Source organism: Caenorhabditis elegans, chromosome IV (genome assembly GCF_000002985.6).
Source record: "Caenorhabditis elegans chromosome IV".
NCBI lineage: Eukaryota > Metazoa > Nematoda > Chromadorea > Rhabditida > Rhabditidae > Caenorhabditis > Caenorhabditis elegans.
The window spans coordinates 2,359,476-2,383,277 of record NC_003282.8 but is presented as its reverse complement, the minus strand read 5'-3'; the positions used below and the strand labels follow the sequence as shown (position 1 = coordinate 2,383,277).

General features: G+C 34.0%; 1 protein-coding gene across 2 annotated transcripts in view; it reads right to left on the bottom strand.

The window, feature by feature from the left end:
- Nucleotides 1–236: 236 nt before the first annotated feature.
- The window catches only part of tftc-1 (GTF3C1 extended winged-helix domain-containing protein), a gene marked incomplete at both ends in the record, with an annotated part of 33,771 nt that continues 10,205 nt past the window's right edge, over nt 237–23,802 (bottom strand). Inside the window, 10 exons of one of the 2 annotated variants that reach the window (NM_001307599.4) lie at nt 237–1,539; nt 2,160–2,296; nt 4,276–5,009; nt 7,276–7,454; nt 8,781–9,101; nt 10,009–10,168; nt 10,433–10,638; nt 11,494–11,734; nt 18,318–18,544; nt 21,605–21,815. In NM_001307599.4, coding sequence (NP_001294528.1) covers nt 1,336–1,539; nt 2,160–2,296; nt 4,276–5,009; nt 7,276–7,454; nt 8,781–9,101; nt 10,009–10,168; nt 10,433–10,638; nt 11,494–11,734; nt 18,318–18,544; nt 21,605–21,815 — 2,620 coding nt within the window. Of the gene's footprint in view, nt 1,540–2,159; nt 2,297–4,275; nt 5,010–7,274; nt 7,455–8,780; nt 9,102–10,008; nt 10,169–10,432; nt 10,639–11,493; nt 11,735–18,317; nt 18,545–21,604; nt 21,816–23,802 lie in introns of those variants that run through there. The other variant, NM_001307600.3, reaches the window with a different exon arrangement.

Here is a 23,802-nt window from a genome sequence, read left to right as displayed (position 1 = left end):
CTGAAAATTTTTGAAAAAATTGGGTCCCACCACGAAAACCTACAGTAACCCGGGGATTTCGTGCCGAGACCCAGAAATTTTCAAATTTCTCGGAACCTAGTCATGATTATACTTATTTTGAACTCTCGGCAAGCTGAATTCAAAAATTTGTGTGAAAATCGGAAAATTTAGAAAAAAAAAGATACAAAATCGCTGGAAAAACGATAAAAACATATAGGATTTTCAATTTTAAAAAATTTCAAAAAAATTGAATTTATCAACAAAAAAATGGGATTTGCATGTAAAAAAGGATAAATTATGAGGGGAAAAACAGAGAAAAAGCGGAAAAATAAAGTGAAAATTCAACAAAAATGAACAATAAAAAGTGGAGGATTTTGGGGACGGAAATTGGAAAAATTAGAAAAAAAAGTGAAAAAAAAAAGATTTTTGGGGGCTTTTTAGGCGGAAAAAAGTGAGATTTTTTAAGGCTTTTCAGCATTTTTATGCAAAAATATGGAAAATATCGGATATTTCCCATACTTTCAGCTTATTTCTTGGGGAAAATTGATTTTAAAAACCCACAATTTTCCAAAGAATTTCGCTTTTTTGAGCGAAAAAGTATGGAAAAACCACGATTTTTGCGGATTTGGCTTAAAATTAGAGCATTATTCGCGAAAATTTCATTGAAAAATTGAAATTTTAGGCCATTTTTAGGCGAAAAATTGCCAAAAAATTTTTTTTGCCAGTTTTCCACATATAAAAATCTTCAAAATTACCTCAAAAAGTTGAATTTGAGCATTTTCGGACGGAAAAATGGAATTTTCGTGACTTATGGGTTTTTTAATGTGCTAAAATAAGATTTTCTGGGGGGTAAATTGGGCAGTTTTAGGTGAAAAAAAATTTTTTTTAAAAATCAATATTTTCCCATTTAAATCTCAAAAATTTGATTTTCTGGCCAGTTTTGACTGAAAAATGAGAAAAATGGGCTTTTTAAAGTAAAATTTCATTTAAAAATTGAAATTGAAATTTTAGGCCATTTTTAGGCTAAAAATTGCCAATTTAGGCCAGAAAAGCTGAAAAATACTCAATTTTACAAAAAATTCATTTTTTTTGCTTGATAATACCTTTAAAAAAGCTCAAAAATATGTAATTTTTGTGCATTTTTGAGGAAAACAGAGCAAAATTTTGTGTCCTTTTAGGAGTAAATCTGGTTTTTTCGGCAACTTTTGACTGAAAAAATTGCATTTTCAGAGCTTTTTTTGGTGGGTGGAAAATCTTGAAAATTTGACAGAAATTTGTGATTTTTTGGGAATTTAAAAAATTTTTAATGTCGAAAATTTCGAGAAATTTGCAGTTTTAAGAGAGTGGTTTCGATGACATTGTGCTCAAAAGTGGAATCGAATGGAAAATTCGCGAAAATTTGTCAATTCCGTCGATTTTCGCTTGAATATAAGTGATTGATTGTCGGGTAGATGGCGATGAGAACGGAGACGTCATTTTTGGAGATTTGAATTCTTCAGTGATAATTTCAATGCAATCGAGCATTTCCAGCAGGGAAATCTGCAAAAACTGAGGGTTTCGAGCAGCGGGAAAAACAGAGATTTTTTGGATGGAAAACTTCAAAAAAATTTTGAAAAAATGCCAAAAATTGCGATTTTTGGACATTTTAAAAGAATTTTTTTTGGGTGAAAATTCGAGATTTTTCAATTTTTTCAATTTTTTTTGTACTGAAAACTTTTCTTTTTTCTGCATTTTGTGGCCAAAAATGGTAAAATCTGAATTTTTGAAGTTTTTTTTTGAAAAATTCAAAAATTTTTATGAAAAATGAATTTTGGATGAAATTTCTGAAAATTTGGAAAAATCGGGGGGGAAATTAAGATTTTTAGACATTTTCAAAATTTTTGAATTTTATTTTCAAGTTTTTCACTGTTAAAAATATATTTTACTGGTCTTTGAACGGAAAAATCAAGTTTTTTGACATTTTTCAGCAGAAATTCGATTTTTTTAAAGCTTTTTTAACTCCTAATAAAAAAAAACATTATTACAGGTTCAGGAGCTTGCTATGTGAAAATTCAAACTTTGAGGGTGAATTTTAGCACAAAAATTCCATTTTTTTTCCGATTTTGCAAGTTTTCAGAGCAAATTTTTGGGGATTTTTTGGCACTTTTTTCCTTCCGTACAATTTCTCGAATAGCAATCGGTTGAACAGCGAATTCGTATGTTGTGATGACGTCTTTCAGTTGAATTCCAAGCTTTGAAACAATTAAAACCAGAGCACTTTCAGCCATCCAACGAACTACCGGCAGGGAGATGCAACCTGTAATAAGAAAAATTATTTGAATGGAGGATTTTTCGTGGTAAAACCGACGAAAAATTCAAATTCAGCTCGCCAGGAGCTTTGATTTAAGTATAAACATGACTAGGTTCCGTAGAATTTGAATTTATTAGGGTCCCGCCACGAAAACCCCCCCCCAGGTTACTGTAGGTTTTCGTTGCGGGACACGAATTTGAAATAGATATTCGATTTCAGTTCGCTAGGAGCTTTCATTTAAGTACAATCATGACCAGGTTTGCGTAAATTCAGAAATTTCCGGGTCCCGCCACGAAAACCACCAGGTTACTGTAGATGCCCGTAAAAATTTGCAATTTTTCGCCAAATTCAGTAAAAAATTAATTTCAGAATCTTAAAATACTGCTAATTTATTGTTAAAATTCATCAAAATCAGTATGAAATTCGGCGTTTTACTATAATTTCCAAAAATTCGTGACGGGACCCACCAAGAAGTGGGCGGGGCTTAGCATTTAAAAATTTTAATGAACATTTTCAAATTCAGCTCATCAAGGGCTTTCATTTAAGTACAATCATGACCGGGTTCTGAAATTTTTGAAAAATAAAGAAATTTCCGGGTCTCACCACGAAAAACTACAGTAACCCTGAAGCATTCGCGGCAGGACTTAATTTGTTCCAAATTATTTCTTGCTCAAAGCTTTAAGGAAAGAAGAAAAATACAATTTATACAAGAAAGACCCGCAAAAATTAAGTTTTTTTCGAAAGGGTTACTGTAGTTTTCGCGGTGAGACCCGGAAATTTTAATTTTTCTAAATCTCGCAGAACCTGGTCATGATTATACTCAAATCAAAGCTCTCGACGAGGCGAACTCAAATATTTAGTGTATGATTGAGCTACAGTAACCTTAAGCTGAATTTCGCGGCGAGACCCTAAACTTCCAAAAACTCTCAAAAACCGTCAGAATCGATCAAAATATGCCAAGATTATACTTAAAGGTGGACTAACGGTTCGGGGGCGATTTTGAACGTGTAGAATCAAAATGGGCTCAAATGAACGAATTTCGTAATGAAACTGCTCAAAAAATTTTCAAAATTTTTTTATGGCGGTTCAATATTTTGAAAAAAATTACACTGATTTTGGCTAAAATCACGATTTTTTTCCATTTTTCCGCGCCACATCTGTCCGAAGTTGGATTTTTTGGAATTATCATCCTTTATTGCATATATTGGTAGTTTATCTCATTTAATTTCGTCCATTAAGGTACATTTAAAGCCGATAAAATCATCGAAATTGGTTATTTATCGGCTTTAAATGTACCTTAATCGACGAAATTAAATGAGATAAACTACCAATATATGTAATAAAGGACGATAATTCCAAAAAATCCAACTTCGGACAGATGTGACACGAAAAAATGAGAAAAATTCATGATTTTAGCCAAAATCAGTGTAATTTTTTCCAAATTTTGAACCGCCATAAAAAATTTTTGAAAATTTTTTGAGCAGTTTCATTACGAAATTCGTTCATTTGAGCTTATTTTTGGTCTATACGTTCAAAATCGTCCGAACCGTTAGTCGTCCTCCTTTAAGTATAATCTTGGCATATTTTGATCGATTCTGATTCGGTTTTTGAGAGTAGTTTGGTGATTTTCGGGTCTCGCCGCGAAATTCAGCGTCAGGTTACTGTAGCTCAACCATACACTTAGTATTCGAATTCAGCTCGCCGTGAGCTTTCATTTAAGTATAATTATGACCGGCGGGTTCAGAGAGATTTAGGAAAAATAAAGAAATTTCCGGGTCTCACCGCGAAAACTACAGTAACCCTTTAGTTTTCGTGGTGGGACCCGGGAATTTCAATATTTTTCAAATTTCTCAGAACCTGGTCAAGATTATACTTAAATCAAACCCATCCTTCTTGGCAGATTTTGATTTAAATCAAAGCTCGCGCGGTGAGCCAAATCATCCAAATTTTTCGCCAAAAAAAAATCCCTTAAAAAAAAAAGAGACCTTCCGGCGCAATCCAAGGTCTCGGACACCATTTCTTGTCTCCAATTCGGACCATCCAACAAGCCTCGTACTCCGGCATAACCCATCGCTTCTCGTCAACTCCGGCCGCCAAAATCTGAGCCGCTCCGCTCAAATCGGCCAAAATTTCGGCAATTTGCTCTTTGGCAATTTTCACTTTTCCACACAGCTCGCCAAGTGTAATTCCCACCTGACGGGTGGCCTTGATGACGTGGCAAACCGCCCGAATCTCTCGGCGACGTTGTATTTCGAATTTTCCACCAGTCTGAATCCATTCGTCAAGTGTTGCTCGAGGAGAATTCGAGATTTCCCGGCAATTTTGGCTCAAAAAATCGCAAATTTCGGCGAGTTTTTCGTCGCTCTGAACGTCGTCAAAAAATCGCTCTTTTTTCGCCAAATTCACATGAATTCGCTCGAAATGTAAGTCAGAATTCTCCAAATGTCGGATTTTTTTCATCACAATTTGCTCTTGTTCTTGTATATCAAATACTTTCAGAATTTCATCATCGTCCACACTCATTTCCAAATCGAATTTTTCAGTCGGATGGAACGCTTTTGCCGCGGCGATTACAATTTCTGGGCCATCGCCGTCGAGTTCGTTTGTTGTAGTTTGTAGTTGTTGTTGGGCTGTAGCAGTATCATTAATTTTGTCGAGTAGGCGACCTACGCCTTCGATGAGATTACTGTGGAAACGGTGGTAGAAGAAGTGACGGAAACTGCAAAAAAAAATTGGGTTTTTTTTTTGGTTTTTTACTAGAAAAATTGAATTTTTTCCCGATTTTTGCCTGAAAAATCGGTTTTTTTGGATTTTTTTTCAGGAAAATTATAGTTTTTTTTTTCAATTTTTTCCCGAAAAATGATTTATTTTTTGGTATTTTTTGTACAAAAATTTGCATTTTTGGGGGGTTTTTTTAAAGGAAAATTATAGTTTTTTGGGTTTTTAACTAGAAAAATTGAATTTTTTCCCGATTTTTTCCTGGAAAATCGGGATTTTTTCAATTTCTTTTGTTTTTTTCCCAGAACGTTTCAATTTTTTGGGATTTTTTTTCTAAAATTTTCAACTTTTCAGGACAATTATAGTTTTTTGGGATTTTTTCCTGAAAAATCGGTTTTTTTTTTGGATTTTTTAAAGGAAAATTATAGTTTTTTGGTATTTTTTTTGTAGAAAAATTGGATTTTTTGGGATTTTTTTTGAGGAAAATTATAGTTTTTTGGGATTTTTTGTAGAAAAATTGAATTTTTTCCTGGAAAATCGGAATTTTTTTCAGGAAAATTATAGTTTTTGGGATTTTTTCCTGAAAAATCGGTTTTTTTTTTTGGATTTTTTAAAGGAAAATTATATTTTTTTGGTATTTTTCTTGTAGAAAAATTGAATTTTTTCCCGATTTTTTCCTGGAAAATCGGGATTTTTTCAATTTTTTTTATCGAAAAATTTGGATTTCTTTTGTTTTTTTCCCAGAAAGTTTCAATTTTTTGGGATTTTTTTTCTAAAATTTTCAACTTTTCAGGACAATTATAGTTTTTTGGGATTTTTTTCAGGAAAATCGTAATTTTTTTTGTATTTTTTGTAGAAAAATTGGATTTTTGGGTTTTTTCCTGAAAAATCGGTTTTTTTTTTGGATTTTTTAAAGGAAAATTATAGTTTTTTGGGATTTTTTCCTGAAAAATCGGGATTTTTTCAATTTTTTAATCGAAAAATTTGGATTTCTTTTGTTTTTTTCCCAGAAAGTTTCAATTTTTTGGGATTTTTTTTTCTAAAATTTTCAACTTTTCAAGAAAATTATAGTTTTTTGGGATTTTTTTTGTAGAAAAATTGGATTTTTGGGTTTTTTTTCAGCAAAAATTGTTTTTTTTTCTAATTTTTATTGAAAAATGTGGATTTTTTGGTATTTTTTGTACAAAAATTTGAATTTTTGGGGGTTCTTTTTTAAAGGAAAATTATAGTTTTTTTTTTTCAATTTTTTTCCGAAAAATGATTTATTTTTGTATTTTTATGTAAAATTTTGATGTTTTTTTTAAACTTGAATTTCTTCTTATTTTTTTTCCATTTTTTTAATCGAAAATTATAGTTTTTTGGGATTTTTTCCCCAAAAAACGGATTTTTTCAATTTTTTATCGAAAAATTTGGATTTTCAGGTTTTTTTCCTGGAAAATTTGGATTTTTTAATTTTTTTTCTGGAGAACATAGAGTTTCTCGCGATTTTTTATTGGAACATTTCGATTTTTGGGATTTTTTTCAGGAAAATTTGGATTTTTTCAATTTTTATCGAAAAATTTGTGGATTTCTTTTGGTTTTTTTTCCTAGAAAATTTCAGTTTTTTGCGGTTTTTTTTTTGTTTAATTTTGCAACTTTTCTAATTTTATTTCTCAATTTTTCAGAAAACGTGCAGCCGACAACTAACGGGTCGCGAAAGTGAAAATTTTTATTAAAAATTCGAAGAAAAAGCTAATTTTGTGTCAATATTTCGAGAAAAATGGGAAAAAAAACAACTTTTTTTGAGGAGAAAACCAAAAAATTGGAAATAATTACGATTAAAAAAAAAAAATTTTTTGTTTTTTTTTAAACGATTTTTTATTGAAAATTTTGTTTTTTTCTAGGAAAAATTAAAATTTTTGCGTTTTTTTCTGAAAAATGTGGATTTTTTTGTTTTTTTTTCTGAAAAATGTGGATTTTTTCTAGAAAATTGTAAAAAAATCGGGATTTTTTCGATTTTTATCGCAAAATGGGAACTTTTTGCTTTTTTTTTTCTAGAAAAATGATTTATTTTTTGGATTTTTTCTAAAAATTTTTTTTTTTTTCTCTGCAATTTGGAATTTTTTAACTCAAAAATTCTCAAATTTAGTTTTTTTTTTCGAATGTTCATTAAAAATTTCAATTTTCCCAGTCCCGTCAGTTGTCGGCTGCACGTTTTCACACAAGGAAACTTCAATTTTTCTCATTTTTTTCAGATTTTTTTCCAGAATTTCGACTCGAAAACTTACTAAAAAGACAACGTAGCGTCTTTCTTATTAGCCAACTCGGTGACAACTTCAAGAGTTCGACTTCGGGACACAAGTCCGTCAGTTCGAAGGCTTTGGAGCACAGATTGGAGCACGGCAGGCGGAATTTGATCCAAAATCTTCTCGGGTTGTCCAGCATTCATTTGATGGACCAAGACACTCTGAAAAATGAAAGTTAGTGCAAAATTTGAGTTTTTTTTTCTCGAAAAAAATGCAAAAAAACTGGAAAATTCGGCTTTTACCACAAAATTCTACACACAATTTTGATGTAATATTTGAATTCAGCTTGTTGAGAGCTTTTATTTAAGTATAATCATGACTAGATTCCGTTAATTTTAAAGTTTTTTGGGTCCCGCCACGAGATTACTGTAGTTTCGCGGCGAGACCCGAAAAATTTCAAAATTAACGTAACCTAGTCATGATTATACTTAAATGAAAGCTCTCGGCGAGCTGAATTCGAATTTCTTTAAATTTAGCCAAAATTTAGAAAAATGTCTGAAAATGTTGGGTCCCGAAGCGACATTTGTTCGAAAACTTTTTTTCTGGCAAGATAAGCTTTATAATTCAAAAAAGCATAGTAATAGTTAAGTTTTGAAAAAAAAATTGGAAAAAAAATCCCACCGGGTTACTGTAGTGTTTCGCGGTGGGACCCAAAAATTTGGAAATTCGGCTTTTACCACAAAATTCTACACACAATTTTGATGTAATATTTGAATTCAGCTCGTCGAGAGCTTTCAATTAAGTATAATCATGACTAGGTTCTGAGAAATTTGAAAAAAGTTGGTGGGTCCCGCCACGAAGATTACTGTAGTTTTGCAGTTTTCGAGGCGAGACCCCCAAATTTTCTCAAAGTTAACAGAATCTAGTCATGATTATACTTAAATGAAAGCTCTCGACGAGCTGAAGTCGAATTTAATTTTAATTTTTTGAAAATAGAAAAATTTCGGGAAATTTTGGGTCTCGTAGCGAATACATCAATTTTTTCAAACTTTTATAACTTTTGTCGAATCTTATTTTTGGCGTCAGTTTGCATGTGGTTAAGACAATGGTTTGAAAATATTTGAAAAAATTTGGGTCCTGCGACGAAACCCTACAGTACCCCCCTGGAATTTCGTGGCGGGACCCAAAATTCACAGACCCTTTTCATGATTATACTTAAAAGAAAGCTCACTATATTCCGGAAAATTTCAAAAATTGCGGACTTTCGTGGCGGGACCCAAAGTGGGCGGCCAGAATCCGATTTTTGCTACATTTTTCGAAGAAATTTGAATTCAGCTTATCGAGAGCTTTCAATTAAGTATAATCATGACTAGGTTACGTTAATTTTGAAATTTTTCGGGTCTCGCCGCGAAACTACAGTAATCTCGTGGCGGGACCCAAAAATTTTCAAAATCAACGAAACCTTGCCATGATTATACTTAAATGAAAGCTCTCGGTGAGCTAAGTTCAAATTTATTAATTTTTTCACACAGAAAACTCGAATTCACCGGAAAAGTGGACAAATTCCGGACAACCCGCTGCAAATAGGCCAGACGATTGGCCCGAACAAGCTCACGAACTCCACAAGCCATCAGGCTTTGGACCGTCTTATTTCGGCTTTCCGGTACGAATTCATGCATCAAATCACGAAGAACTGTTGGATCCAACCAGAAACGATAGACCGGATTCAAGAAGAAGCCGACGGCCCGAATCATGATTAGTTGGTCGCGTTCCTTGGGTGTAAAACGGCAGCGGACACTGACACGGGCCGACGAGCTGACAATATCCACACTATCCAATTTTCGCTTTTTTGGGATTTGACGAGCAGTCTGAAAGTAACCAAAAATTGATTTAAACGTTCAAAATTTTTTTTGGAAATTCCATAATTTTCAGCAAATTTTTATTAACAAATTCGAATTCTACGCGATTTTCCACACAAAACCCTGAATTTCCAGGCCTCTATCTCAAAATCGCGTAAAATCCAGTGTATTGGGTTACGGTAGTCGGTGTTTGCGTACTTCTGGGGCTACAGTAACCCAAAATATCTAAAAATTGAGCTACAGCAATGAAAATTTAGTGCCAAGGGCGGAAAATTACGAGGAATTCGTATATGATACTAAAATTTACCCGAACAAAAGTTAGAACATCTGAAAATTAGCAAAAATTGGAAAGTTCCAGAATTTCTATAATTTTCAGCAAATTTTTATTATCAGAAATTCGAATTCTACTCGATTTTTCACGCCTAACCCTTAAATTTCAGAGCTTTAGCTCAAAATTGCGTGAAATCCAGTGTATTGGGTTACGGTAGCCGGTGTTTGCGTATTTTTGGGGCTACAGTAACCCAAACTATTTAAAAATTGAGCTAGAACTCTGAAAATTTGAGGTAATAAGTGGAAAATGACGGGAAATTCAAATTTTCTATCGAATTTGCCTGAAAAGCTTCCAGGAGCTACAGAGTTTCGGCATTTTCAAAAGTTTCAGCACCTCAACGCTTTTTCCATCAAATTTCATTGCCAGATTCGAATTCTACGCGATTTTCCACACAAAACCCTGAATTTCCAGGCCTCTATCTCAAAATCGCGTAAAATCCAGTGTTTCGGGGTTACGGTAGTCGGTGTTTGCGTACTTTTAGGGCTACCGTAACCCGAAATGTTCAAAATTGAGAGCTGAAACGCTGAAAATTTCGCCGCCGCGCCGGGGGTGAAAAATGACGGGAAAATTCGAATTTCGCACTACCTTTTGCGTATTTCGATTGGATTTCGGCGCATTGGTGCCGCCAAACTTCTTGATCGGCGGATATTCGACTTTGAGCGGATTTGATGAGGTTCTAACAATATCAGAGTCGGCGAGCGAGAGCCGCGAGAAGTTGTTCCAGTCTTTGTGCACAGATTTTACTCTGAAAATTACGAGTTTTTTCTCAGAAAATTATTTTTTTTCAGCCAGAAAGTGGAAAAATGTGGAAAATTTCAGAATTTTTCAATGAAAAAGTGCTTAAAAAACCCTATTTTTCAGTAGAAATTCTGAAATTTCACGATTTTTTCCAGCAAAAATCTCGGAAAATGCAGGTTTTTCCGATTTTAAACCTAAAAAACACGAGATTTTCCCCAGTTTTCCACTCAAAAAAGTCGAAAATTTCTCGATTTTCCACCAATTTCCTCACCTTTGCTCAACAATTCGCTTGCAATCGGTCGAACATTTCCTGAATCTCTGTATAAACCATGAAACTGTTCCATGTGGTACTGTAATTAGGTCCCAATGACGTTTCAAATGCACAAAGAGCCCAGCATCGAATCCGGCGACTCCGTCCGCCGCAACTTTCGGGTAGAGCTCTTCGATTCCGGTAATGTAGTCGACTTCGACGAGTTTCTGCAAATTTTTTAGAAATTTTCAATGGGAAATTTGAATTCTCTGATGTTTTTCACCCTTAAAATCGAAATTTGTAGAGTTCTAGCTCAAAATTGCGCAAAATTCGGTGTTTCTGGGTTACTGTAGTCGGTGTTTGCGTACTTTTGGGGCTACCGTAACCCTTAAAATTTGAAAATGTCCGCTAGAGACGCGGTAAAAAGACGTTCTAATGTGAAATTTGGGGCGAGGAATTCGAATTTCATGTTAAAATATGTTAACATCAACTAGGAAACCGTGTGAAATTTGCAATTTTTTAGGATTTGAGAATTATAATAATTTTTGCAAAATTTTATTAACAAATTCGAATTCCCTGTCATTTTCTACCCCAAGACATTAATTTTCAGAATTCTAGCTCAAAATTGCGTAGAATCCGGTGTTTTTGGGTTACGGTAGTCGGTGTTTGCGTACTTTTGGGGCTACCGTAACCCTAAATTCTTGAAAATTGAGATGGTGCGATGAAAATTTAGTGCCAAGGGCGGAAAATTACGGGGAGTTCGAATATGTAGTCGACTTCGACGAGTTTCTGCAAATTTTCACAGGGATTTTCAATGGGAAATTTGAATTCTCCGTCATTTTCTACCCCAGGGACTGAATTTTCGAAGTTCTAACTCAAAATTGCGTAAAATTTTTTGAAGATAAAAATTTAAAAAACGCATTTTCAGACGTTTCAGCGGATTTTTTTTGCTAATTTCTACTATTTTTCAGTGTTTTCCGCTGATTTTTTCGGTGAAATTTGCAATTTTTTCCATTTTTCCGGGTTTTTTAAATTTTTCTTAGTTTTCCAAAACCAAAAAATTTCTGCCAACAACAACAAACCCGATCAAAAACTCCAATAGTATATTGTCGATGTCTCTGGGTAAACTTTCGATCACCAATATCATCGATACGATATGTAAGTGGTGTAGATTGGACAATAGCTCTCAAATGATGCCAATACATAATAATATCATGTCGTGTTGCCAATTCATATTCATATTTCACATATTCACCCTCTTCAATTGATGGATTCACACATGCGTATCCTTTTGCACTTGTACTCGTGTCGTATAGGTGCACTCTGCAACAAATTGGCGGTTTTACAAGGGAAGGTTCTGAACTCGTTATCGGACTTCGTTACGCCACTATATACATTCGATAGAGGATAGTTACAGATGATCCCTTCAAAAAATTTAGCTGCTTCAGAGCAGGTTTGGCCAAGTTGTGACGTCTTGAATTTTGGTGCTGAAATTCCTCATATCAAGTGATATTTCAATGACTACCACGCTGCAGAAACACCAGTGAACTCACCACTCTCAATTAGCGTTAGCAAACATGGCTTGGTGGCCGAGTGGTAGTGGCGTGAGTTTCGAGGTGTGGTATTCGTGGTTCGGTTCCCCGTCAACATAAACTTTTTTTTTTAATTTTTAAAGTCAATCCATTTCCAATTAGAACACATCTATAAACTTTTTCAAGTGGGAAAATGTGCAGATATTATCCCTATGAATCAAATGCGTCAATTCTCCAAATTTTTCCGATTTTTTTTTTCAATATGTGTTATAGTTAAAAGCACAATAAAACAGATGTTTAAAGTTTATGTAAAAAACAAACGAACGATGCCAATATTAAAAAAAAAAACAAAAGCAACATATAATATACTCAACAATGGCTTTTAACACTTACACTTATGAGCTGGGAAGCCGCATCCAACCCAGTGGTTAAAGCATAAAACCTTCTTACAGTATGGGCAAAGAAGAAAAGCCGTATCTTGACACATCGTATCTCTCGTTTTCTTTTGCGAACAGTATCCAGAAACTTTGAAACAAAATTTGGATGGAGTTTCCACTTTGACATGTTGGTCATCTATGTATCCTCCTTGGATCCAGCCGTACTTCCAGCATGATTGGAAAATTGGTGCACGAAAGACACGGTACACTGCAGATATCACGCGAAGCAGGTTGTCACGCTCTGACGTCTTGAAGGTGATACCGGAGTAGATGATGTACGCGTTCACCTTTTTGACAAAATTCTTCAACGGACAGAAAAAGTAAAGATCGCAAGGTTGAATAAATGATGTAGCTCCTGGTGGAATAGATCTCACATGTACTGTATTTCCGGATAATGCTGCAGCTTGAACATCCCCTTCGTTTTTCCAAGCAGGCCAAGCGTCTAGAAGCAGGACAACCTCGGTTGGCATCGAAGGATCACAAACAGCGGATTCAACCCAGTCGACCATTAGTTGTTTATTCATAATGTGGGACGTATTAGCTCGGATGATCAGATTGTCTGGTGAGAAGTGCCCTTTTTTGGGAAATTTTCCACCTTTCTCCTACAATTTAATAAAGTTGCATAATGTAAAACGATAGTCACAAGACTGTGTGGCAATGTTGTGCATATTGTCAAACATACCTGCAGAACCACGTACAACATTGGGGCTAACTTTCCGGAAGCGCTTAACATGGGAAGGATTGTGTAAGAGTGCGTGAGGGCATCTTTGGACTGTACCAGTCTTTCAACACGTTTAACACCTTTTGGTGCGAGCGTCCTAAAAATTTTAATGGTCTTTGAAAAACTCGGTTTAGAATTTACCGTTTGCAATATTGTTCTTTCGTGAACCCACTTTGGTCACAGTTATAAACGACATCAGGATCCAAAGTTGCCAATTCTGCTTTAACTTCCTCCACGAACTTTTTGGCAGCTTGTTCTGTGAGCTCTTTATTGACGTAATTGGCACGAGTGATGAAAGTAGTTACGTGGCGAGAAACGAGACCGTTTGTCTTTTTCCACTTCTTCAGCCAGCCATCGCTTGCTTGAAATCCTTCAATATGGACGTGCTCATCATTCAATTGCACTGCAAGACGGCGTAGCGTGAACTTGTCAATCGAAATTCCTTCAAGATGTGTTTTAAGTCTGACAAAGAATGCACTACTTGTCGTGCAAACACAGTAGTTTTTCAATAATAGGAATACTCACTGTCATCGATTGCCTCAAAAACTTTTGTACGAAGAAGTCCAGAAAGTGTCGAAAATTGTGAAACACGTGAGCATTGAATTTCGTCTTAAAAACCCAGTTTTATACCGAATATGAAGCTGTTAATACTCACTATTTTTAGCAAAAACGCGAAGTTTCTGCATGTCATGTTGCGTTTTAATAAAACGATACCTACGCTGCATTGAAGCAAAAGATCGTAGTTTCTTTGTTCTGACATCAGTCATAAATTCAACGGCACTATGCACCTGTAAAAAGTAATGTATTTCAAATTTTATTTATTAGCCAATTATTTATCAGCGAATGTTGAGTAATTGATAAATTCTAAACACTTACCATTGCAACATCAATGGCAGCTCCAGAAGAGAAGTTCACTTTATCGGGTACTACGCAAGCGGATGGATCATCGTCATCAGGTTTCCAGTCCTCTTCATCAACAATTCCTCCGAATACTTCTTCTTCGTCGTCACTTTGAATAAGAAGATCGTCCGTTTCAGCATCTTTGAGAATCCTTGTAAATTTCTCGACAGTTTTCGTTTCTTCTCGACTCATTGGCAACGCGTTTGTATTAGTTCCAAACGTTTTCATAAGTTCTCCGATGATTACTTGTGGGCGGAAGGGCATTTTCAGTTAAAATATAGACAACGGAAGACGAGTCAACAGAAAATAACAAAAAAAAAACTACAAGAAAGGTGTGAAGCGTGGTGGGACCTAACAGCTCTTCTTGTGGCCTACATTTTTAACCACGATGATATTATTTGAAAATTTAATGTATTACTTTCATTTAATCATTTATAAAATATAATAAAAACATTTTGAATTACGGAAAAAAATCAGTGAAAAAAACAATTATTTCAACAAAAAAAAACACTTCGGAAAAATTTGGAGAATTGACGCATTTGATTCATAGGGATAATATCTGCACATTTTCCCACTTGAAAAAGTTTATAGATGTGTTCTAATTGGAAATGGATTGACTTTAAAAATTAAAAAAAAAAGTTTATGTTGACGGGGAACCGAACCACGAATACCACACCTCGAAACTCACGCCACTACCACTCGGCCACCAAGCCATGTTTGCTAACGCTAATTGAGAGTGGTGAGTTCACTGGTGTTTCTGCAGCGTGGTAGTCATTGAAATATCACTTGATATGAGGAATTTCAGCACCAAAATTCAAGACGTCACAACTTGGCCAAACCTGCTCTGAAGCAGCTAAATTTTTTGAAGGGATCATCTGTAACTATCCTCTATCGAATGTATATAGTGGCGTAACGAAGTCCGATAACGAGTTCAGAACCTTCCCTTGTTAGGGGGAAAATTCAAAAAAAAAGAAGAGATTTTTTGATAGTTTTTTGGAGTACTTTTTTTCCGGAAATTTGTATTTTTTTGTAGCAAGTGCATACCGGAGGTGGGCGGATATTTTCTAATAATGAATTTATCAATAAGTATTGATGTAGTTATTCTGGAAGAAATGTATCCAAACCAAAGAGTAACTATTAAGCAACATTTTAATATGATAAAACCTAGAAAAATTCTACAAGTTTTCCTTACCGAGACCTTAAAACTTATTAGCCGAGCAACATCGGATATCGGATATTACGGATATTACGGATATCGGATAATGGACTTGCATATCAGTTATACAGAAAACTTGTAGAATTTTTCTAGGTTTTATCATATTAAAATGTTGCTTAATAGTTACTCTTTGGTTTGGATACATTTCTTCCAGAATAACTACATCAATACTTATTGATAAATTCATTATTAGAAAATATCCGAAAAAAATATCCGCCCACCTCTGAAGTGTGCACAGTGTGATTAAAGGGGGAGTAGAGTTTGTGGGTATTTTGTTGAAATAGACTAAAAAACCACCAAATTTCATAATGAGACTTCATGAAAAATTTCCAAAAATTTTTTATTTTTTTATGGCCGATCAAAACATCGAAAAAAAAAGAGCCAAATTTTGCTAAAATCTGAAATTTCGCACACTTTTCTTTGTGACAGCTGCTGGATTCTAGTTTTTTCTGAAATTATCACACTTTATTCCTTATTCTGGTAATTTATCTCGCGGAAATTCGTTGATTGAGACAATTTTTAGGCCGATAGGCATCCAATTTTGATCATTTTTGGATGCCTACCGGCCTAAAAGCTGTCTCAATCATCGAATTTCCGCGAAAGGGTGATAATTTCAGAAAAAACTAGAATCCAGCGGCTGTGACAAAAAACAAAGTGTGCGAAATTTCAGGTTTTAGCAAAATTTGGCTCTTTTTTTTTCGATGTTTTGAACGGACATAAAAAAAATTTTGGAAATTTTTCGTGAAGTCTCATTATGAAATTTGGTGGTTTTGGACCAATTTTAGTGTATTTCAACAAAATACCCACAAACTCTACTCCCCCTTTAAATTTCAAGGTTTTAGCTCGATTTTTGAGATTACTGGGTTACTGTAGCTTCAAAAGTACGCAAACACCGACTACCGTAACCCAGCACACCGGATTGAACGAGATTTTAATCTAAATCTTTTTAGAATTTTGAAAAAACTCCGGAAAAAATGGAGAAAAATGGAGAAAAATGGAAAATTTCACCAAAAAGTCCGCTGAAACGTCTGAAAACGCGTTTTTTTTAAATTTTGATCTTCAAAAACTGCAGAAATAAGTAAAACCTACTGGAAAATTGATTTTTCTTCTACAAAACTCGAAATTATCGTGAAAAAATATTAACTTCCACAAAAAACCACATAAAAACTTTTTAAAAAATTGTCTGAAAACTATGAAAAATGTGAAAATTTCTGGAAAATCCATGTTAAAAATAGTGAAAAGTACAAAAACGCGCTTAAAATTCAGAAATGTTTCAAATTTTGCACATTTAAGTATAATCATGACCTGATGGTTCTCTAGAGAATTGAAATTTTCGCCGCGTCTCGCCGCGAAAACCTACAGTAACCCGGGAAGTTCGTGGCGGGACCCAATCCGTGGTCTCGGCGAGAGCTGAATTCGAATTTCGTATTATTTTAGTTGAATTTTGAGTCTCGAAGGGAAAATTTTTAAGAAAAAACTTTTTTTTCGCATTTTTCCAAAAAAAAAAAACGTTTCGTTTTAAAGGTGGTGTAGTCAAATTTGGGACTATGCTTAAAAACGTTCTCGATGCTCGTACAAGTCGATATGTAAAAGCGAAACATCACAAAAATCTCGCTTAATCGAGTTATGAGCCTTCAAAGTGGCGAAAAAAATCTCGCGCCGTCCATCTAATTTGAATTTCGCGCGCAAATGAGCGCCCCCTCGTGTGTGTACTCCTCTCGGACAATCAAATAATTAATTTCTTGCTTTTCGGCAATGTTGGACGATTTTTCGTACTTTAATGAGCCTATTCTCGTTTTTTATTGGAAATTAATGTTTAAAAGAGACATTAAATCGTATTTTGTAAAATATTTAACGTAAAACAGTACAAAAAATAAATAAAGACATAACTGGATAATTCAATAAAACGTGAATTTTTGTCTATTTTTTGGTGTAAATGAGAGATTGATTGCACATTTTATTGAATTATCCAGTTATGTCTTTATTTATTTTTTGTACTGTTTTACGTTAAATATTTTACAAAATACGATTTTTGATTGTCCGAGAGGAGTACACACACGAGGGGGCGCTCATTTGCGCGCGAAATTCAAATTAGATGGACGGCGCGAGATTTTTTTCGCCACTTTGAAGGCTCATAACTCGATTAAGCGAGATTTTTGTGATGTTTCGCTTTTACATATCGACTTGTACGAGCATCGAGAACGTTTTTAAGCATAGTCCCAAATTTGACTACACCACCTTTAAAACGAAACGTTTTTTTTTTTTGGAAAAATGCGAAAAAAAAGTTTTTTCTTAAAAATTTTCCCTTCGAGACTCAAAATTCAACTAAAATAATACGAAATTTGGGTCCCGCCACGAACTTCCCGGGTTACTGTAGGTTTTCGCGGCGAGACGCGGAAAAATTTCAATTCTCTAGAGAATCTGGTCATCATGATTATACTTAAATGTGCAAAATTTTTGAAACATTTCTGAATTTTAAGCGCGTTTTTGTACTTTTCACTATTTTTAACATGGATTTTCCAGAAATTTTCACATTTTTCATAGTTTTCAGACAATTTTTTAAAAAGTTTTTATGTGGTTTTTTGTGGAAGTTAATATTTTTTCACGATAATTTCGAGTTTTGTAGAAGAAAAATCAATTTTCCAGTAGGTTTTACTTATTTCTGCAGTTTTTGAAGATCAAAATTAAAAAAAAAAAAAGGTTTCAGACGTTTCAGCGGACTTTTTGGTGAAATTTTCCATTTTTCTCCATTTTTTCCGGAGTTTTTTCAAAAATCTAAAAAGATTTAGATTAAAATCTCGTTAAATCCGGTGTGCTGGGTTACGGTGGTAGTCGGTGTTTGCGTACTTTTGAAGCTACAGTAACCCAGTAATCTCAACAAAAATCGAGATAAAACCTTGAAATTTAGGTGAAAACTTTGAGGGAATATATTTAAAATTTCTGCGAATTTTTTAAAAAAATTTCTTAAGAAAAAAAAATATTTTTTTTGCGATTTTTGCGAATGTTCACACAATTTTCCGGGTTTTCCTGGAAAAAACGGTCCATTTTGTTCAATTTCTCGCGAGTCAATTTTCCACAATTTCTTCAAACATTTCGCTACCTTCTCGCGACATAATACATCTCCGAAGTAGCTCCCGGAAATCTTTTGACCGATGGATTCGGTCCAACAGCAGCCAGTCGCATTCCTGCGAGACATAGGAAACTATGTTGAAGTTGTTTGACAATTTTCTTATTCTTCATAATTGGATCACGAATTGAATCGGGTAGATATCCAATACATAAATGACGTTTTACCGGGTCGTTGAGGTATGTGAGCAGGAGAGGACGCTGAAAAACAGAGGAAAATAGAAAGATTTTCACTGCAACTTTTTCCTCACGAGGGACGAGGAAAAGTGGTTTCTAGGCCATGGCCGAGGGGCCGACAAGTTTCAGCGGCCATTTATCTTGCTTTGTTTTCCGCCTGTTTTCTTTCGTTTTTCACAACTTTTTCCCGTTTTTTCTTATTAAAACTGATAAATAAATATTTTTTGCAGATGCTAAAACAATTTCCAAGTAAAAAAATCATGTATTCAGTGAGCAAGCAGCGGTGAAAGTGGGCATTGTAATATGATGGATTACGGGAATACAAAACATAAACTTTTTCTTAAACATGATACATATGCTGCTTAAATGCTGAGACTACCTGTTTTCATAACGAGACCGCTGAAAAAGTTTTGAGGTTTCCAAAATTCAACTTTTTTGGTAAAAAAGTCGAGATTTTCGCACAAAAAGTTGAATTTTGGAAACCTCAAAACTTTTTCAGCGGTCTCGTTATGAAATTCAGGTAGTCTCAGCATCTAAGCATCATATGTATCATGTTTCAAAAAAAGTTTAGGTTTTGTATTCCCGTAATCCATCATATTACAATGCCCACTTTCACTGCTACTTGCCGACTGAATGCATAATTTTTTTACTTGGAAATTGTTTTAGCATCTGCAAAAAATATTTATTTATCAGTTTTAATAAGAAAAAACGGGAAAAAGCTGTGAAAAACGAAAGAAAACAGGCGGAAAACAAAGCAAGATAAATGGCCGCTGAAACTTGTCGGCCCCTCGGCCATGGCCTCGAAACCACTTTTCCTCGTCCCTCGTGAGGAAAAAGTTGCAGTGATTTTGACTAAAAATTCGGGATTTTTCCGTTAAAAATTGTTCTAAAATCTGAGAATTTGACTGAAAAGCTGAAAATTTTCGGGAAAAAAAAAGATGTTTTTACCGGAAAATTCGAAACATTTCTAGTGAAACTCCGTGAAAATTCGTTTTTTTTTACTGAAAAACTGATTTTTTGCACAAAATTCGGGATTTTCATATGTAAAAATTTGAAGATTATCAAAAAAATAAAAACCAACAATTGGGGCTGAAAATCTGAGATTTTTCGGTTAAAAATAGAGCTCCTAGCGTAAAATCTGAGAAAATTTCGTGCAAAATTCGACAATTTCGAGCGATAAGTTAATTTAATAGAGGACAAAAAATATTTCCTTTTTGATAATATAATTAAAAATTTCAAATTAATTTTTTTTCAACATTTTTTTTAGGATTTCTAACATTTGAAAATCAAAAAAATTAGGGAAACTCGGGGTTTTTTAACTCGAAAACTACTTTTTTTAGTTGAAAATCAAGAGATTTTGGCTGAAAATCCCACGATTTTCCGATAAAAACTAGGTTTTTATTGAGAAAAATGTGCAAATATTCTGGGAGGAAATACTCGATTTTTTCCAAAAAAAAAAAACCAAATTTTAGCATTTTTCAACATTTTTCTATAGGCTCTCAGCATACTTTTCCGCTAATTTAGATATTTTTCAAAATTTTTAAATGAAAAGTGGAGAAAAACGGGGAAAAATACGATTTTCAGTAGAAATTTAATTTTTTTAATTTCTATGTTTTAGTTTTTCCACTTTTTAATAACAACATTTCAAACAAAAAAATCTAAATTGGCGGAAAAGTGTGCTGAGAGCCTAGAAAAATGTTTAAAAACACTAAAATCTGGGTTTTTTTTCCGAAAAAAGATATTTTCGGTAAAAATCGAATTTTTTTTTGAAATTTTGCACATTTTCATCCGAAAATCTAGCTTTTGTCAGCCAAAATCTTGATTTTGGACCAAAATCTGACCAAAAATCTATAACTTTTCGGGTAAAAACCAAAATTTTTGCTGAAAATCTGGGATTTTACGGGTTTTTTTAAAGGGGGAGTAGAGTTTGTGGGTATTTTGTTGAAATACACTAAAATTGGTCCAAAACCACCAAATTTCATAATGAGACTTCACGAAAAATTTCCAAAATTTTTTTTATGTCCGTTCAAAACATCGAAAAAAAAAGAGCCAAATTTTGCTAAAACCTGAAATTTCGCACACTTTGTTTTTTGTCACAGCCGCTGGATTCTAGTTTTTTCTGAAATTATCACCCTTTCGCGGAAATTCGATGATTGAGACAGCTTTTAGGCCGGTAGGCATCCAAAAATGATCAAAATTGGATGCCTATCGGCCTAAAAATTGTCTCAATCAACGAATTTCCGCGAGATAAATTACCAGAATAAGGAATAAAGTGTGATAATTTCAGAAAAAACTAGAATCCAGCGGCTGTGACAAAAAAAAAGTGTGCGAAATTTCAGATTTTAGCAAAATTTTGCTCTTTTTCGATGTTTTGATCGGCCTTAAAAAATTTTGGGAAATTTTTTGTGAAGTCTTATTATGAAATTTGGTGGTTTTGGACCAGTTTTAGTCTATTTCAACAAAATACCCACAAACTCGACTCTCCCTTTAAAAAACCCGTAAAATCCCAGATTTTCATCAAAAATTTTGGTTTTTACCCGAAAAGTTTGAGATTTTTGGTCAGATTTTGGCTGACAAAAGCTAGATTTTTGGATGAAAATGTGCAAAATTTCAAAGAAAAATTCGATTTTTACCGAAAATATACTTCTTTTTGTAGAACAAAACCCAGATTTTAACGTTTTTTAACATTTTTCTAGGATCTCAGCACACTTTTCCGCCAATTTAGATTTTTTTTTAGAAATGTTGTTATTAAAAAGTGGAAAACTAAAACATAGAAATTAAAAAAATTAAATTTCTACTGAAAATCGTATTTTTCCCCGTTTTTTTCCACTTTTCATTTAAAAAATTTTGAAAAATATCTAAATTGAAAAATACCCACAAACTCTACTCCACCTTTAAAGATTTCTACGGAATTTACTACTGTATTATTTTTGGTTTTTTTTCCAGAGAATTCTTGCAATTCTGGGGTAAAAACCCAATTTTTTTGCTGAAAATCTGGAAATTTACAGGCTTTTTTTAAATCTTTCCGCGGAATTGTACACCATTATTTTAATTTCCCAGAGAAATCTAGAGAAATCTTCTCACATCAATAGTATTTGGCACATAATTGGTGAGCACAAAAACCGATAGCGGCAACGCGGCAAGTAGATCCAATGTCATAAACCATCCCCGATCAACTCCATCATATTGTGGTTGTGGTGGCATAAAACGATATGGAGATTCTTCTTCTAAATATACATATGCATTTGAATCATCACGTACTTCCCATGAACGATATGGTTGAGTTGGTGGGAATCTGGAAAATAGTAGGTGGAATTTTTAGGCACTGCAACTTTTTCCTCACGAGGGACGAGGAAAAGTGGTTTCTAGGCCATGGCCGAGGGGCCGACAAGTTTCAGCGGCCATTTATCTTGCTTTGTTTTCCGCCTGTTTTCTTTCGTTTTTCACAACTTTTTCCCGTTTTTTCTTATTAAAACTGATAAATAAATATTTTTTGCAGATGCAAAAACAATTTCCAAGTAAAAAAATCATGTATTCAGTGAGCAAGCAGCGGTGAAAGTGGGCATTGTAATATGATGGATTACGGGAATACAAAACCTAAACTTTTTTTGAAACATGATACATATGCTGCTTAAATGCTGAGACTACCTGTTTTCATAACGAGACCGCTGAAAAAGTTTTGAGGTTTCCAAAATTCAACTTTTTTGGTGAAAAAGTCGAGATTTTCGCACAAAAAGTTGAATTTTGAAAACCTCAAAACTTTTTCAGCGGTCTCGTTATGAAAATCAGGTAGTTTCAACATCTAAGCAGCATATGTATCATGTTCCAGAAAAAGTTTAGGGTTTGTATTCCCGTAATCCATCATATTACAATGCCCACTTTCACTGCTACTTGCCGACTGAATGCATAATTTTTTTACTTGGAAATTGTTTTAGCATCTGCAAAAAATATTTATTTATCAGATTTATTAAGAAAAATCGAAAAAAATCAATGAAAAACGAAAGAAAACAGGCGGAAAACAAAGCAAGATAAATGGCCGCTGAAACTTGTCGGCCCCTCGGCCATGGCCTAGAAACCACTTTTCCTCGTCCCTCGTGAGGAAAAAGTTGCAGTGAAGTGTTCAAAACAGTTTGTGAAAATGATTAAAATTCAAAAATAATCATAAATTGTACGGAACATCATGTTTTTTTTTTCAAAACAAAACCCCAACCATCGTTGTGGATTTTTTTTTTTTTGAAATTGAGATTTTCAGAGCAAAAAATTAAGAATTTTAAAGGACGACTAACGGTTCGGACGATTTTGAACGTATAGACCAAAAATAAGCTCAAATGAACGAATTTCGTAATGAAACTGCTCAAAAAAAATTTCAAAATTTTTTATGGCGGTTCAAAAAATGAAAAATTACACTGCTTTTGGCTAAAATCACGAATTTTTCTCATTCTTCCGTGTCACATCTGTCCAAAGTTGACTTTTTCGGAATTATCATCCTTTATTACATATATTGGTAATTAATCTCAGTCAATTTCGTTGATTAAAGTGCATTTAAACCCGATAGGTGACCAAAAATCATCAAAATTGGTTACCTATCGGGTTTAAATGCACTTTAATCAACGAAATTAAATGAGATAAACTACCAATATATGTAATAAAGGACGATAATTCCAAAAAATCCAACTTCGGACAGATGTGACACGAAAAAATGAGAAAAATTCATGATTTTAGCCAAAATCAGTGTAATTTTTTCAAAATTTTCAACCGCCATAAAACATTTTTGAAAATTTTTTGAGCAGTTTCATTACGAAATTCGTTCATTTGAGCTTATTTTTGGTCTATACGTTCAAAATCGTCCGAACCGTTAGTCGTCCTCCTTTAAGTATAATCTTGGCATATTTTGATCGATTCTGACGGTTTTTGAGAGTTTTTGGTAATTTTCGGGTCTCGCCGCGAAATTCAGCGTCAGGTTTCTGTAGCTCAACCATACACTTAGTATTCGAATTCAGCTCGCCGTAAGCTTTCATTTAAGTATAATTATGACCGGCGGGTTCAGAGAGATTTAGGAAAAATAAAATTTCCGGGTCTCACCGCGAAAACTACAGTGACCCTGGAGTTTTCGTGGTGGGACCCGGAAATCTTGAACCGCCATAAAAAATTTTTGACAAAAATTTTGAGCAGTTTCATTACGAAAATCGTTCATTTGAACTCCGAGCCGTTGTTAGTCCTCTCCTTTAAACAAAAAACCCAAGTTTTCAGAATTTTTCGTTAATTCTGCTTTTTTCTGCTCA